Source organism: Pseudorca crassidens, chromosome 11, assembly GCF_039906515.1.
Source record: "Pseudorca crassidens isolate mPseCra1 chromosome 11, mPseCra1.hap1, whole genome shotgun sequence".
NCBI lineage: Eukaryota > Metazoa > Chordata > Mammalia > Artiodactyla > Delphinidae > Pseudorca > Pseudorca crassidens.
The window spans coordinates 52,981,112-52,998,204 of NC_090306.1; the positions used below are offsets into that span (position 1 = coordinate 52,981,112).

A 17,093-nucleotide genomic window follows, 5' to 3' on the forward strand; every position below is an offset into this window, starting at 1 on the left:
TTGCTTATTCTAATTGGTGTTTATAAATTTAAAATTGAAAACGTTTTGCAATTATAGAACAAAAAATGCTAATTTTCTCTTTAACAAAACAAAATTATGAGCCATCAAAGTTTTCAAGAATACAGCATTTTGAAAATGTGAGTACAAGATGAAACAAAAGTAATGATAAGCTAGGACCTTTTAGAGCTGTATTTGAAATTTAGAATCATAATTGCTTTTTAATTATGTAAATACAAGAAGAATAACCAGAAATAATGATAAGCTATAAAATGGTCATATTCCAGTTTCATGCATGCTAGATTATATAAACAGTGGGTTGTATTGCAGAGAATGTTACCCGTTTAGGTTACAGAGGTCATCAAAACCTGAAAAATATAGAATAGATATTGGGGTTATATTTAAATATATACTTATATTTAAATTATGATAAAATTTCTAAAAAAGTTGTTTTTCACTGTCCCTTTATTCTTCCTTAAATAAATCATTTCTGAAAATGACTTTAAAAAATAAAAGAACCCAAATGGTAAATGGTGATGTCTGTATTTCCTCATATACTAAGAGAGAAATGTATTAGCATGAAAACATTAATCTGAATAACAACAATCATTGGAGAATTTTTAAATTCTCAATCCCTAAGAAAATTTTTGCCAAAACATTCAAATCTCAAGGGTATTTATATAATTTGTTTTATAAAGTTATTTGGCTCTTAGTAATTTCTTTAGTGAGATAGATAGATGGGAATACACTTAAATGAGAGTCAAACAACACTGACAAAGGAGAGTAGAATTCATTACATTTAGGGAAAAACATAAAACTAACTTGATCTCTTTTTTAAACAGTGATTTGGATATGTCGGAATTCCTAATTAACCCAAATGCAGGTCCTTGCCGCTATAATTTGATTGCTGTTTCCAACCACTATGGAGGGATGGGAGGAGGACACTGTAAGTTGATAGTTTACCGTTTCACTAAAATCATGGTGTTTGATAACTCCAGACTTTTTTCCTTAAGGTATTTATTACTTCTTAAAGGGAAAATGTGAGATGTGTCTTACATATAGTAGTCATTCAATAGATATTGATTAATGAATGAATCAGCTTTTGAACCTTTTTTTTTTTAACATCAAGAGTAGAGGATTGAGTTAATCATACTCCATAGTTCAAAGCACAGGAAATCACTGGTCCATTCAGAGCTCCTGTCCTTCCCCATTCTCCTTCCCCTTCCGTTTCGAACTTGTTTGATGTATGAGCTCTCCTGAATCGTGCATCATTGTTAATTTACATGATTGTTACTCTGCTGTGGATCTTACTTTTCTCTCTTGACACTTAAGACTTCTCCATATTACTTTGTGTCAATTTAATTCATTGCTTCTAACCACTCATGATTTATATATCTACCATATTTTATTTCTCTGTTTGCTTCATGGTGGACATCCAAATTACCTTTAACTTTCTACCACCACAAGAGCAATAAACATCATTATGGTCTCCTACGTGAGAATTTCATTGAGCTACATACCCAGATGTAAGACTGCTGGGTTATAGAGTAAAGTACTGTGAGATGGCTCTCCAGGACGGTTATACCAGTCTGTGCTCTCCAATTGATAGGTTTTTCTGTTGAACCAGCATTGCATTCTGGGATAAATCCTAGTCTTGAAGTATTTTTTAGTATACCCAGTTGGATTTGGTTAGCTGATTTTATTTAGGATTGTTAAAATTTAATTCATAAATGAAATGATACTGCAATTTTTTTATATTGTTCTTACTTTGGAATCAAGATTACAGTCTAGCCTAATGAAACAGGCTGGGATACTTTACACTTTTTCTATTTCCTGGGGCAGCTAGTATAATATAGGAATTAACTATTCATGAAAGTCTAGTAGAATTCACCTGTAAAACTATCTGGGCTTTACAGTCATAAATTTTTCTATTTATGTCATGCTTACTGAAGTATATTCAGTTTTCTTTTTCCAAAATGTGTACATTTTGGCATTCTCCATTTTTCTAAAAATATATGTTTTCCAATATATTTGAGAGTAGTTGTTTGTAATACTCTTGTGCTGTATTTTTTTTTTTTTTTTTTTTTTTTGCGTTACGTGGGCCTTTCACTGTTGTGGCCTCTCCCGTTGCGGAGCACAGGCTCCGGACGCACAGGCTCAGCGGCCATGGGTCACAGGCCCAGCCGCTCCGCGGCATGTGGGATCTTCCCAGACCGGGGCACGAACCTGTGTCCCCTGCATTGGCAGGCAGACTCTCAACCACTGTGCCACCAGGGAAGCCCTTGTGCTGTATTTTTGTCCCTTTTTTGTTCTTTTCTGTCTTGTCAAAGAATTAGCTTTCTATTTTATTACATTTTTCTTATTGTTATACATGTATGTATTCTATCTCATTGATTTCTTCTCTTCCCTTTGATATATTTTTCTTCTTGTTAATTTGGGTTTGCTCTGTTTCTCTTTTTCCAGCTTCTTGTGTTGAATGCTTATTAACTTTTTGTTTTCCTTTTGTTCCCCTCTATTGAAGGCTATAATTAAAGCTGTAGATTTCCCTTTAAATATTCCTTTATCACTATTCCGTAAATATTGAAATGTAGTATTCATTGTCTTTCAATTCTATATATGTCTTTAGTTTCCTTTATAATTTTCTGATTATCCCAAGATTATCTCATCATATGCTTTTTCAAATATATGGTTTTATAAAGCTGTCCTTTGTTTCTTAATTTTAATTTTATTTCATAGCATTTAGGGGCATTATCTATATTATATTAATCCTAGGAGTTTATTAGGGCTTCCATGGGGCTTAATATATGGTCTGTTCCTTAAATGTTTGTGTACTTGAAAAGCATACATATTCCCCATTTAAGCATAGAGTTCTATATTTCCGTTACAGTTAATCTGATCAGTTGTATGCAAATCATTACTATCTCTGGTTATTTTTGATGTTCATTCTTTTTCTGAGAGGAATTTGTCAGGACTCCTACTGAAGTGTTGATTTATCTGTTTCTTCTAACAGTTTTATTAATTCTTTTGCATTATTAGTTGCATTTATGTTTAAAATGGGTAGCTCTTCTTTCTCTATTGTTCCTTTTACCAGAATTTGATATTCATTTTTCGTTTTGTCTTTTTCTCAGAATTACAAATATTAATTTAGCTTTCTTTTGATACCATGATTTCATTTGCAAACTCTGTGTGCCTTTTTGTTAGATTTGTCTCTTATAAATCTATATTATTGTTAAATCTTATCTTTTTATTTTCAGACTTATTGGTCTGAAAATATGTTTCTTTAAATTTGGGAGTGTGGTGGTCTTGATTTCAGATTGACAAATTTATAATCCATATTGGGCTCCACCCAAAAGAACAATAATTTTGTTTAAGAGGGGTAGAACTATTTAGAAGACAAAGCCTATAAAGTCACTTTTTAGAAACTATGACAGCAAATAATTGTTTTGAGTACATTTTGCAACTTTGTTTCCTCAGTTACTGGATAGTTTATACAAAGTATGGATGGGAGCAGTGGGCATTTTTTTTTTTAACTTAAAGATAAAGTAGATCTTTAAAATTTGTGCAGATCAATTGATCGTTTTTTACCTTTCCTTTGCTCTGTACTTTTGTTAAAGACTGGAAAAGATTCTGGTGTAAAAACCTCTACAAATCAATGAGATAATATTGTTGGAAAAATATGTCATAGAAAATTTAAATTTTGGTTGAAAATTCAAACTTTGGAATCAGAAACAGGCCTGAGTTTGAATCCTGACTCTGCTACCTAACCGCTATACTGTTGGACAAATTAAACTTCTCTTGATGCCTCCCTTTCCCCATCTCTAAAATCAGAAGAATAGTAATCATAGTACCTTCTTTTGAGATAATACATGTAAAGTGCATAGCACTGTGCCTGATACACCAGAAGCACTACATAAATGTTAATCACAAGTTATTGTCATTAGTATTGTTATTCTGTGAATTAAAAAATAATAAATCTGTCCTGTTTGTGCCTGGGATGAAAAAAGTCACATATTTCAACTTATATGAAAGTATTGTAGGCTTCTAGTTTGTAGGAAATTATTCTAAAAACCTTTAATCATTGGAATCAGTTAAATACATGATAGACAGGTCTTATATAGATGATTATCATGTAATTTTAATAGGTATTCCCTGTATTAGATGGTTTTAAAGTTTTGAGGGTTCCCTCCCAGGAAACCACAGCTCATTTAAGTCACAGAAGCGATTATATTTTTTCATTAGATACTGCTTTCGCAAAAAATAAAGATGATGGAAAATGGTACTACTTTGATGACAGTAGTGTCTCAACTGCATCTGAAGACCAGATTGTGGTAAGTGTGTCTTTTATTCCTGAAAATCAAGGAATCTACTGTTTTAAAAGGGGCCCATGGAACACTATAGTCTATATTCTAGCAATTCTAATAGGTGAGAGACTTGCTCTGCTTTAAAGAAATGTAAAATTGTCCTCTAAGTGGAAATCTGTCTACTAAATTTGCCCACTAACAGAAGCATAAGTTGAAACATGAAAATTTTTCTGGTTTTCAACATGAAAACTGGAGAGTTCTAATGAAAATATTACATTTTCCCCTGAAAAATAGGCTCAGACATTCTAGACATTGACTGCTTAAAGTCAGAATGCTAAAGTAGAAAAAAAAACAAATCTTTAAGGGCCTTACCATACCTCAGATTTTTAAAGTCTTATCCTTTCTGACAATTACATATTCAAACTCAAAATGATATAGTTATATAAAACAAATTACAGATTTTAAAAAAATTAATGCTGTGTATTTGTTACTTTGATGTTTTCTGAATAGTAGAAAAATTAGGAAGTTAACATCTAGTCACACGTGCATCAGTTTATCAGCCACAGCTGGAGCCAAAATACTGGCATTTGTTTTGTTTCCCATCAGAGCACATTTTTATTATCAGATATGGATTGATGAACAGACAACTGGTATGTTCTAAGAAGAAAACTAAGAATTGCTTGATAAGAATTTATTATTCTATAAATTTTGCCTTTCTGTATATTTTACTTATTGATGACAGTATTACAAAGTATGAGAATTAAGGTATTTGCTTATGTGATGATATTTCCTATACAGAGGTTTTCTGGTGATGTTGGGGGAGCACTGACTGCTTTACTTTATTTCATGATTCAAATTATATATTCTTTGAGGGCAGATACTAGTTTTTTACTTTTTTAGTTTATAATGCTTTAAAGGTCTTCAACTAAAATTGTTCAATTTAATAAATTAATAAATTTCTGAGCCCAATTACTGGCATAGTTTTAATTGGTCATTGGATGAACAGATATGAAATTATTTTGAATTGTTTCTCTGTAGATGTTTCATATTTTTATCTATATATGTGTATATAATTTATATATATTTATATATTAAATTATGTACCGTTGCTTATCTCCCTACAGCTGTAACAAAGAACAAAAAGACTTTTGAACTCTTAATATTTTAATATTTTTTAAAATGTGTATATGCCTAAGTTAACTACATTTTCAGTTTATATTTAGACTTCTAATTTCATATCATATCCCTCACTTTTCAATTCTGTTCTCCTTTTTAATCTACCAACACAAAACATCCTGAAGTTGCCTACATTGTCCTTCAAAGTCTATTTGACAACACTGCCCTAATCTTGCTTTCAAATAAATAATATATCTTGTTTATATACAGTAAGTGAATTTGATGTTACCTTACATTTTAACAATGACAATTCTTCATTTAGTCAACAGGTACTTGAGTACCTTCTATATATAGCGCTTTATTCTAAACAAGGTTAAAAGACAGCTATCTGTGATTTCAAGAGGCTTACAATCTAAAGCTGATGAGAAATGAATTGACAATTGTATATAATAATTACTATTAAGTATCTTGGCTGTATAGGTTGGAGGCATCTGTCTCAACTGATTTGGGGTTTAAGGAGACAGGGCCAGTGCAGGGAAGTTTGCATAGAGAAAGTGGTGTTTGACCTGAGTTACAGATACAAATAGTAGTAAATGAGACAAAAGATGCAAAGGTATTCTAGGCAAAAAGAACAGTACCTACAAAAGCAAGGAGGCATGACAGAATATAGCATTTAGGGGAACAGCAAATAATTTGGTGTTACTGAAAGGAAAGACTCTTGTTGGGGATATGGAGCAGAAATTAGGCTGGGGCTAAACCTAGCACTCAGATCAAGAAAGATGACATTTTTCGTTGTTTAGACCTTTTTTTTTTTTTTTTTTTTTTTGCTGTACGCGGGCCTCTCACTGTTGTGGCCTCTCCCGTTGCGGAGCACAGGCTCAGCGGCCATGGGTCACAGGCCCAGCCGCTCCGCGGCATGTGGGATCTTCCCGGACCGGGACACGAACCCGTGTCCCCTGCATCGGCAGGCGGACTCTCAACCACTGCACCACTGGGGAAGCCCTAGACCTTTTCTTAAAGTTTGTAAGAAATATTGGATGGTTGTTAAGTAATAGAAGAACATTATTAAATTTGCATCTTAACATGTCTTACAAACACTTTAGAAGACAGGTTGGAGGGCACTGAGTAAAGAAGCAGAAAGGTCATTATTGTCTCCAGAGGAAAGGAGGCTGTCATGTAAGTTAAGCAACAAGAGCTTCTAAATTTAAAGTAGTGGTAGTAAGTATATAGACAAAGGGAGAATGGATTTGTGAGCTACTTAATGGATAGAAATAATAGAACTTGATTAAGATTAGATATAAAGATGTAGAGAGGGAGAAGATGAAGATGACTCGTCAACATTCACTAAGGTAGTAAACGTAGGAAGAAAATTTGCTGTGAAGTTTGAGATACATGTATAATAGCTATGTGGAAATTTCCATTTGGAAATGGGACTAATAGAACTAGGGTGAGTTAACTCAAGGGTGAGATCTGGCTTCAGTTATAAATCTGAATTGTCTGTCTTAGGTAGCAGTTAAAACCATAGTTTCGAATGAGTCACCTATGGGAAGATACAGATTGAGAAAGAGCAGTAGGCTGAGGACAGAACATGATTTTTTTTGAAGGTCAGCATTTAAAGAGCCCACAGAAAAGTAGAAGAAACTGTAGAGATGGAAGATCTAAGGAAAAGTGGTGTAACAGAAGCCAAAAATGCTTTTATGCAGGAAAGAGGAGTAATAAAGCATTAAATGCTACAGAAAGATTAGCTAAAAAAGGCATCCATTTAATTTGTTAATAGGAGGTTTTTGAGCCTAGTGAAAGCCATTTCATTAGAATGGTTGCGGCAGTCACATTGAATTGAGGAGTGTACGTGAGAGTGAATGATGAATATTAGATTTTCTGTCTCCAGCCTGGCTGTGAGGAAGAGGAAGAGGTATATGGCAGCTAGAAGAAGAGGTAGAATGGAGAGGGATTTATGATGGGAAAAGACTTAAGTATTTTTTATGCCCAAAAGTCCAGTAGATAAGAACTCATTAAAGATAGTGATGATTGATGGAGCAATATCCTTAAGATGGTAAGAAAAGTTAGAATCTAGAGCAAATACAGAATGAAGTTATTACTATTAGAAAGAAGCTTACCTTTTTCTTAGAGACAGAAGGGAAGAAAGCATAGAATTCTATTTCATTTTAGAGTAACTAGGTTAATCTGTGATACAGTTGGATTTATTTATCTATCCAGCTAACTTAGAAGAGAATAAAAAATGTTAAATCCAGTGACCATTTTTCCTTTATATATAGAAGTCATCTTATATTTACTCAGTTTTAGTAACCCCCATTTGACCATGTGTGGTTTTCTTGATTTATGTCCTGTCACCAAAATTGGTTACCAGCTAAAAATTCATACTGTATTTAATGTTACCTTTAAGAATCATAACCATTTTAACATTCTTTTTTTTGTTTGTTTTAACAGTCCAAAGCAGCATATGTACTCTTCTACCAGAGGCAAGACACTTTCAGTGGAACTGGCTTTTTTCCTCTTGACCGAGAAACTAAAGGTGCTTCAGCTGCCACAGGCATCCCATTAGAAAGTGATGAAGATAGCAATGATAATGACAATGATATAGAAAACGAAAACTGTATGCACACTAACTAATGAAAGTCCTAGAAGCCATAAAAGAGAGACTTTCCTGCTGGTGGTATCAAAATGATGAAGTTACCCACCACATTAAACAAAAGTCTGAGATGGGGAGTTTCAGATAACTGAATGTAAATCCTTTATCAGATTTTAACTTGTGCAGTACTTGAAGTGAAACACAATGAAAACTTTAACAGAAATTGTCTCTTAATACATTTACAGTCTTGTATTTACAAGCTAAATATATATAGGAAATCACAAATAAATCCCTTTTAAGTTTGCTGCTGTTTTGATGAATTATGTTTTCTTTAATTTTTTGGATGTGAGTTAATTGATGACAAACGTTAAATTTGTGGATGTTGGTCATTTATTTTGCTCAAATAATACTGCAAGAAAACTGGCTGAACTTAGTTTTTGGATAATTAATTCATGTGCATTAAGCTGCCACATATACTACTATGATATTTAGCTGCGGTATCCATGTGGCATAAATACTGCAGTAGTATTCTTGGAAAACCAAATTTTCAAATCTTTACCTGGTAGTCAATGTGGGCCTGTTATAAAACCAAATCATGATACAAGAAATAATCTTGAAAAAGTTATTTCCTTTTGTAGTATCATAAAAAATCCAGAATGTTATGTTCATCTTATTACTACTGTGGAAACAGGTTCTAGATTTCACACTTCATCGAAAGTCACTTTTCAGTTAAATGTAAGTATTTTTTACTGCTATTGGGATCTATCCCTAGATATTCAAATTCTTTTTGACTTGCTTTAAAATGCATATCTTTAATCTGGTGTTGGTCCAAAATTAAAATTTTGGCTGTCTGTTTTTCTCTACCCCATTTTTTGGTAATTTGGCAACTTTCAGCTCTCCCAAGTATTGTAATATAAGGACAAACTTAATAGTATTCTGTATCCATAGTAATAATTACATCAAGCTTAGATGAGAATTTTTTTTCATATACTGGCCTTTAAATCACTAATGGACAATTGGCTTTACAGGTAGGTCTGTTAACTTTCTTTGTGTGTTCCTGATGGAATTCACCATAGCCTTACAGCTTTTCTCAGAAGGTAACTTGTTACAAGAGAATTGGCATTTGCATGTTCCAGAGTCAGAACCTGTACAGTATATAAAGTATACAAACCTTGAATTTTATTTTAGTTCACCACATTCAAGGATCCAGGATGCCAAAAATATGTGTGAACATTTGAAACATTTTTCATTTGCTGCTTTTTCCCTTTGATCTAGTTGAAAGAATGTATTGTCAGTTGGCATACAATACTGCCTTTAATAGAAAATAAATGCTGGGGCACATTTCACATATCGACTACCTGAGAAATTGCTTTGTGTCCCACTGTTATTAAAGCAAAAAGTATAATGTTCTTCACTTGAACTAATCAAATACAATAGATTATTAATTGTGTATTGTAAATAAAAGTTCACTCTGTGAGTGCACATTTTGGTAAATTATTTATTTATGTTAGCATTTAAAAGTGAAAGAGAAATGCATTTGACCAGGATAAATGAGGTATGTTGATCATGGCTTTGCTTTATACCGTGATATTAAAGCTGGTTTTTCATCCTGGTATTTTTAAAGCTGCTTTGGGTTTTTCCTTTTTTCTCTTCTTTTCTTTTCTTTTCTTTTTTTCTTTCTTTTTTTTTTTTTTTTTAATGTAAACTAACCTCCTGCATGACAGAGGTTAAAATTTTGTCTGCACTTGAGTTCACTTGCGTTTACATTTGAAATGTGCATGTTTATTTATACAGATTTCAATAAAGCTATTCAAGGCCTTATTTAGTCTTTTATTTCTTACTCTGAATCTTTTAATAAAAGTCCTCTATTTTATGGTAGGTGACCATAGACTTTTTAGTTATACCGTTAAAAATAGAAAGAAAAGCATGTCATAGCTAAGTAAATCCTACTGTTAAGGACATGTTTTAAAGTTGACGTTTTCAGTTTAAATATTTAGTCATTGAGCAAATGTTTGTTTGTATACCTACTAATCTAGAGTCTTGAGATTTAGCAGTAATCAAATATTCCTGTGCTCACAGAGTTTGCAGTCTTTCTGCTACCTACCAACTAGCAAACTTTATTTCCATTTTTCTGAGGTTTAAAGAAAAGACAAAATTTTTTCTAGCTCTAGATTGTAGTCTCTACCCTAGTTGTCCATAGGGACCATTCCTTTTTCCTGTGATTAACTTATATTCCCACTGAAAGAAAAGAAAATGATGTTAATAATACCATTGAATTTGTCAAACTCAAATGGCATTTTCAGCTGCAAAAAAGAAAACTGTAAAAATAGTGCAAAGGCTAATCCATACTCTAATTAAAAGTAGATATTCATAGATAGTACAGGGTAGTAGGAATATATCCAGTCTAGAATTCTGCTTCTAGCTTTGCTACTCAGTAATCACATGACTTTGAATTTAATCTCTCCTGGTCTGTTTCCTGGCCAGTAAAATAATAATAATAATAGGAGCATTTATTGAGCATTTTCATGGACCAGGTACTATATTAAAGTGTTACATGTATTACCTCATATAATTCCACAATAGCTACGAGGTAGGAACATTCATCATCCCCATTTCTCATACGGAGAAACCAAGGTACAAAGCAGCCAATATTCCCAAGTTCACACAATTGCTATGTGGTGGCCAATATTCTATCCTCAGGTACATGTGCTACTTCCCACTAGTTATAGTGTCTGACTCACAGGATTGTTTGGAGCTCAAACAAGATAATGCATTTTATGGCAAGGTGCTTTGTAAGCTATGTGGTATACTCATTACTGACTTTTTCAGTCTGAATACAAAGTCATCTTGAAGTCTAATAACTTTGCTCCCAAAAGTAACTTCAGGTGAATATCTGAGTACTGAATAAGAAAAATACCAGCTGAAACATTGACTAACCATTCCCTTTTAAAACTAACTTCATTCAACTTGCATACATTTATTACAATTTTAATTAAATTTTAAATGTGACATTTTTTTCCTTGTTCATCTAACTCAACTGTGCCCTTCTTTACATTTCCCCAAATGCAACCCTGATTTTCAGGACTTTTTTTCTTCATCTATGATTTAGTTTTAATTAATCTATATGAAAAAGCTGCAGCCTAATGTTTTATTTAAATATCCTGCTTTCTCTTATAATCTGTATTCGTTTAGTCCTATATTTGTCCTTGCTTTTCTGGCAGCTAGATATAAAGCCACACAAAACAGTGGTTTGGGTATGAAGAAAATTAGTTAAGTGTCAAAGCCATTGCTACAGTATAAAGACAGTGCTTGTTCATCAACTAATTTCATTGAGGTGAGGACATCTTATGAGAAATAAGCCAGGAGACTATGAGATAAAATGAGTAGAGTCTCCTTCAGTGGCTTATGAAAGGGAGTTGGGGGGAGGGGGCATGGTTTGCGGGGGTGGGGAGCATGCCAGTAGGAACCTTTCACCCCAGAGAAGAATGTACTGTCTCTGACACTATCACTGGTACATGGTGATAACAAAAAGTAAGCCAACTTTTAGTCTGTTTTATTATCTTTAAGTACTTTACAGACAATACATTTCATTACTGCCTGCTTCCCATCCTCCCTACTTGTAGCTATGGTTCTGATCTTTGCTTGTGCAGTATAGATGAGCACATTCTCTCCAGTTTAGTTTGTAAGGTAGAAATGTGGAGAATTCTTGTATACAGAGGAAGGAACCAAAAGTCTTTAAAATCTCAGAGGAGTGAGAAGGAAAGGAAAATAAATTTTATTTCTGAAGCCAAAGAAGAATAGTGGAAATCTTTGGTCATATTTTTTGCTCTACAATAAAGTAATTTTTTAAATTTTTATTTGAAACAGCTTCTCTTGAAAAGGTAACTATGTTGATAACTCACAAATACTTTTTTTTAAGTGCCAGAGGTTAGAGAAAGGGGGAAGGAGAGTGTATTTATATTCTTGCTGACATATATTAAGTTGTAGAGCTATATAGTCTATTGTTTCATTATCAGAGTTTTTTAATGAGAAACATGTATAATTTTTCTTATAAGCATTATTCTAGGTTGGGCATTTCAATTCTATATAATTTTTCATGTGTTTAATTCATATTTACCATATATTAAAGCAAAAGAATTTCAAAATAGCTCAGATAACACTTTCATTTAAAACTGGATTAGGTATATTCAAATTTTTAATCAGCATAGAATAGGTTTTTAAATATCAGAATCAGGAAGATAAAATATACATGTAAAACGTACATAGTAAAAATTCAAATATTGATCAAGCCTTATTTGCACTAATGATGGGGTAAAGAATTTTTAAATGGATAATATAAAACAGACAGTACAAAAATTATTTTTGGCAAATATATGCATTGGGAAACATACACTACATCATACCATGGTCTAATTATAATCAGCTCTATCTTTGGAAGCCTGGAAATTGCCAGGATAGTGAAAGGGAAGAGACTCTGAGTTATTAAGAGAATCCAGAAAGTGGATAAACCATTCAGGGAAAATCAAGAGTTGACATAATATTGTGGACTAGAGTCTCAAAGGACAGAGAGAAAAATCAGTCAAATGGGTTTTGATGTCATTTTTTTTCTAGAAATGCCTATTAAATCTTATACAAAGCAGCTAAAAATACAGCTATCTCTTTGGAAATCGTTCTTTTAAATGGAAATGCTGTAAAAATAAGACTGCACATTTTCAGTATGCACAAAATCAAATATTTTAAATGTTTAAATTGTTTTGGTAATTAACTATGTTCTACTGTAGAAAATCATGGTTGAAGTTGGTGCTCATTTTGCTCAAAGTTTTCCCTCATATCAGGAACTTGTAGTTTGTTCTATATAGTTTGATGAAACAAAAAAAAATAGTTTTATTTGCTGTGACCTTCAAATCCGTTGCTAGGAGTTAAATCTACATACATACAAGTAAAACAATAAATATGGAAACATCCCAACAGTCTTTTCCCATAATGTGTATTCTTACATTTTTCTCAGTAATGACAAATTCTTTACATTTCCCAAACTGTTTTAAACCTTAAGTATTACCTTGCTTTTTAATTCTTAGTTAAAATCTTTCAGGATTCTTAAACTTTGTAATATCTCAAACCAAGTTTTCTCATTAACACTTATTTTGTTTTTCTTTTAAACTTTATGAAAGAATATTGTAGGTTAACAGGCATTGTAACTCCTTATTCCTCCTCTATTCATTGATTCTTAGGTATGCTAGGTTTTGAATAGTTTAGACTCACGTATTAAAGTGTTCTTCTTAGTCTGGCCTTACATGTGTGCCTTCACTCTTTCATCTGGCCTGCTTTTCTTCTGACCTTGAGTTATCCCTATAAGTAGTGAAAGTATTTCACTTTCTCTATACTGAAAACAATCTTTTGATTATATGAAGTGGGCAATTTTAAAATTCTCTTGAGTTCGTCAGAATTAATCACATCATGACTTTTTAAGTCATTTCCCAAAGAAGTTCCAGACGTCCAGATCATTGTTCATCCCCTGAGCTCCCTAACTCCTGTAGTGAATTATCAGTGTCCTGAAAACTACTTAAGACAGAGCAACCTCCAAGCATATATGAATTATTTTAGAATTGCCCTCACTTAAGAAAACCAAAAAATAAACTAAATATGGAGAAATTATTGATAGTACATCTTTTTATTCCTGTAGGACTCATACTGAGTGACTTCAGTAAGATAAAACTCGATTTATAAAACAATTTCAATTTTGTGCCATGTATCTATTGTGTGAGTTGTAATATTGCAAATTCAAACAGTAAACATCAATAATCACAAATACTTGGGTAAGATGTTTGTTGGGAGACAGTGAGATAGGGTAGGAAACATTCTGTATTTAAAACCATTTTACCACAGCTAGCTCTTAAGTCATTGGCTTCTGAATTTTAGTTTTCTCAACCATAAAATACCAGTTTCTTGTGAAGATTAAGAGTTAATGGATATAGAGGTATAAACTTCGAGGTTTTGCAAAATAAGGCATATTTCCTATTATGGAAAACTAGAGTGCTCTATCATTGCTGATGAAAGACTTCTTCAATTGAAGGCTCAAATTCAGCTTTTAAAGTTATTGTTAAGTATATATTTTTAGCAGAAGAATAACCAGTAGGATGGATCAAATTAATATTTGCTTTTTCATTTTTTTTTTTTAAGATGTTCTCCTAGCTCCTCTAAAAGACTTGGAGCAGAAGTCTTAATGTGATGGTAAGCTTGAAAATTAAAATTTCATCACGGATACTAGAATCCAGTTCCATACTAACAGATTTGTTTTTTTAAAGCTATTTATGAGCATAACTAAACATTTTACACTTAAAACCCTTTTCTCTGCCTTCAGCAATCATGGATTATGTTGTCTTTTTCCCCCAATTTTATTTCTCAGTATCTAAAATCATTTGAGTAAAGTAAAATCCAAACTTCAGAGGTTACGACTTTTATTGTTGGGATAGAATTAGTAAAAGTCAGATTCTATTCCTCTCTTTAGCTTAAAGTCCTCCTCCAGACCCTCCGTGAATAAAAGAGTGGTTCAGAACATAGGCTTAGAACTTTAACCACCTGAGTTCTGGGCCTACCACTTTTCTGTAAGTCTTGTTACCTCTCTGATTCCCAATTTGCAAACTAGAGCAGCTCCAGAATTTCCATCTAGGAGGGCTTGGGGTGAACAGTCCGAGTAGAAAGAAGTGTGAGACTCTTAAAACTGCATGTTTGCTCAGCAAGCACATGGTTTTTCTTGAAATGTACAGTTTACTTGTTGTAGAGGGCTATTAATAGATATTTGTGAGGAAACCAAACTCCCCATCTACCTAAGCCATCCACTCCTGGCACTATTACCCTACCTTTTAGAATAATTGTGAGGTATAAATTGTGTCCTGATCATTATGAAGAACGCAGCAGGTATTATTACTAACAAGTACACCCAATTGTGGGAATGATTGTTCTCTCTTTACAAATGAGACTAATTATCATTATTCAATATCATTCACACTCAAGTTCCAATAAGCTTTCTTCAGCAAGAGAACAAAGAATAGGGTAACGATTATTCCACCCAGATTGCCTGTTCAACTGGTGCTTGAGGGAAAAGATTGAGAACTAGCCCTTATCCAACTCCTCACCTTCCCTCAAACATATACAATTTGACAACTCTGGGCTTTCCCACATACTATTCTGTTTAATGGTCTGCCTTATCTCCTACCAGGCAGACTCCTACACACATTCTTCAGGACCAATCCCAACATACACTGGCTTGCTCTTCCTGACACATCAGTTGTCACCTTGGGCTATGCATATCTCTCATCCCCCATTAGACTGAATTAATCTGATGGAAGAGTCTTGTTCATAGATGCTAAGATGGTGTTGGGTATAGTATGTGTTCCTAATGTGATAATTAAATGAAGGATTTGCCTCAATATCTGAAGCATCACTGTATTACTGTGATTTTGTTTTATCCCTGATGTATTACTGAGTAAGTATTTTTAAAGCTTTCAAAGTAAATTTACCTTATGAATGTGCATTAAAAATAGATACGTTTAAAATACAGTAACATTCTAAATTCAGTATTATTAAGAATAATAAATTCAGTATTATTTATGGAATTTAGAATATTCAAGATTAAATGTAAAGAATAGCAACATTTCATTTATATTTTCTAAAGACATTTTTATTGCAAAGAAATCTGTCTTCCAACCCAGTTTTTGTCTGGTTTCCATGGCAAAGTGACCATTCTGTGACTAGGCTCATAGCCTCCTTATCTAGTATCACATATACAACATTCTGAAGTCTACCTTCCCTTAATATTGTCCATTTTTCTTGAGTCCAAGGTTTTCCAGGAGAATTAACAACTATCAAAAGTTAGGTCTAGGGCTTCCCTGGTGGCGCAGTGGTTGAGAGTCCACCTGCCGATGCAGGGGACACGGGTTCGTGCCCCGGTCCGGAAAGATCCCACATGCCGCGGAGCGGCTGGGCCCGTGAGCCATGGCCGCTGAGCCTGCGCGTCCGGAGCCTGTGCTCCGCAATGGGAGAGGCCACAACAGTGAGAGGCCCGCGTACCGCAAAAAAAAAAAAAAAAAAAGTTAGATCTAGATCCTTTATGCCTCTGCATTGACCAACAATGTAGTCACCAAGTTTGTCTTCATACATCTTCTGAGAAGGGTCTCAGAGTTATTAAATACTAATGAGAGTACCTACTGATTGCTTCCAAGCAACCTGTATAGTGATACTATTTTTAAACAAATACTGCCTTGAGACCCCATCCCCATGAGAGCCCACAATTTGTATAGTATTAATAAGCCTGGATGAGTTGTTACTGCTGTCCCAAAATAGAAGTCCCTAAATCACCCTCAAGCACGTTGAAATAGTAAAAATACTATATAATATTTGGTTGGAATATACAAAGATAGGTGTACAAATTACTAATTTGGGAAGTGAAACAGTCCATAGTTTTCAGACTTGAATTCCCATTTTAAAAAGACATCATTTTTCAGTTTTACTCTGATAAGAAATAAAAATTAAACAAGAAGTAATGTGGGGGGAAAAAAAAAAAACTCACTTTTGAGGCAAAAAAAGAGTCTTGTTGATGGCCAAGGGTAAGACTCAGTTTCCCAACAGGGTAAATTAATTTTGAAAACAAAAGGAGCCAAATGTTAAGGAAAGAGAAGATAGTCAAGTTTGATTGGAAAGGAGAGATTTTCTGTGTTTTTTTTCTTTCGTGGGTGGTTTAAGCTCTAAAGAAAATATTTTCTTGGACAGATCCCTCAAAATTCCCTTTAAACAACTAGGTAGACTGGGAACATCCTGGATCTTCCCACTTTTCTTAAAAACGGCACACAAAAGATGAACTATATAATGACACCAATTGTGATTGTGTAAAAATAAAATAGCCCAACCGGAATTATTTGTACACAATCCATTAACAAGATTTTTAAACCCCCAATGATAGACCCAGAAGGAAAATTAAATTGCTTAGCTTGTTCAAAATCTGCTTTTTGAAACACATGGCAAACCATCTAATTGATACATACTCTAGAAATAAGTAGTATAGTACAGAAGTATTTGTGTAATTTTATTTT

At 33.4% G+C, this 17,093-nt stretch overlaps 1 protein-coding gene across 4 annotated transcripts in view; it reads left to right on the top strand.

Moving 5' to 3' along the window:
- Nucleotides 1-8,308, top strand: part of USP15 (ubiquitin specific peptidase 15) — a 125,618-nt gene extending 117,310 nt beyond the window's left edge. For all 4 annotated transcript variants that reach the window (XM_067697197.1, XM_067697198.1, XM_067697199.1 and 1 more), the window contains 3 exons: nucleotides 840-943; nucleotides 4,237-4,325; nucleotides 7,863-8,308. In XM_067697197.1, the coding sequence (XP_067553298.1) occupies nucleotides 840-943; nucleotides 4,237-4,325; nucleotides 7,863-8,045 (376 nt within the window). In that variant the 3' untranslated portion in view covers nucleotides 8,046-8,308. The remainder of the gene's footprint in view (nucleotides 1-839; nucleotides 944-4,236; nucleotides 4,326-7,862) is intronic.
- Nucleotides 8,309-17,093: the final 8,785 nt, after the last annotated feature.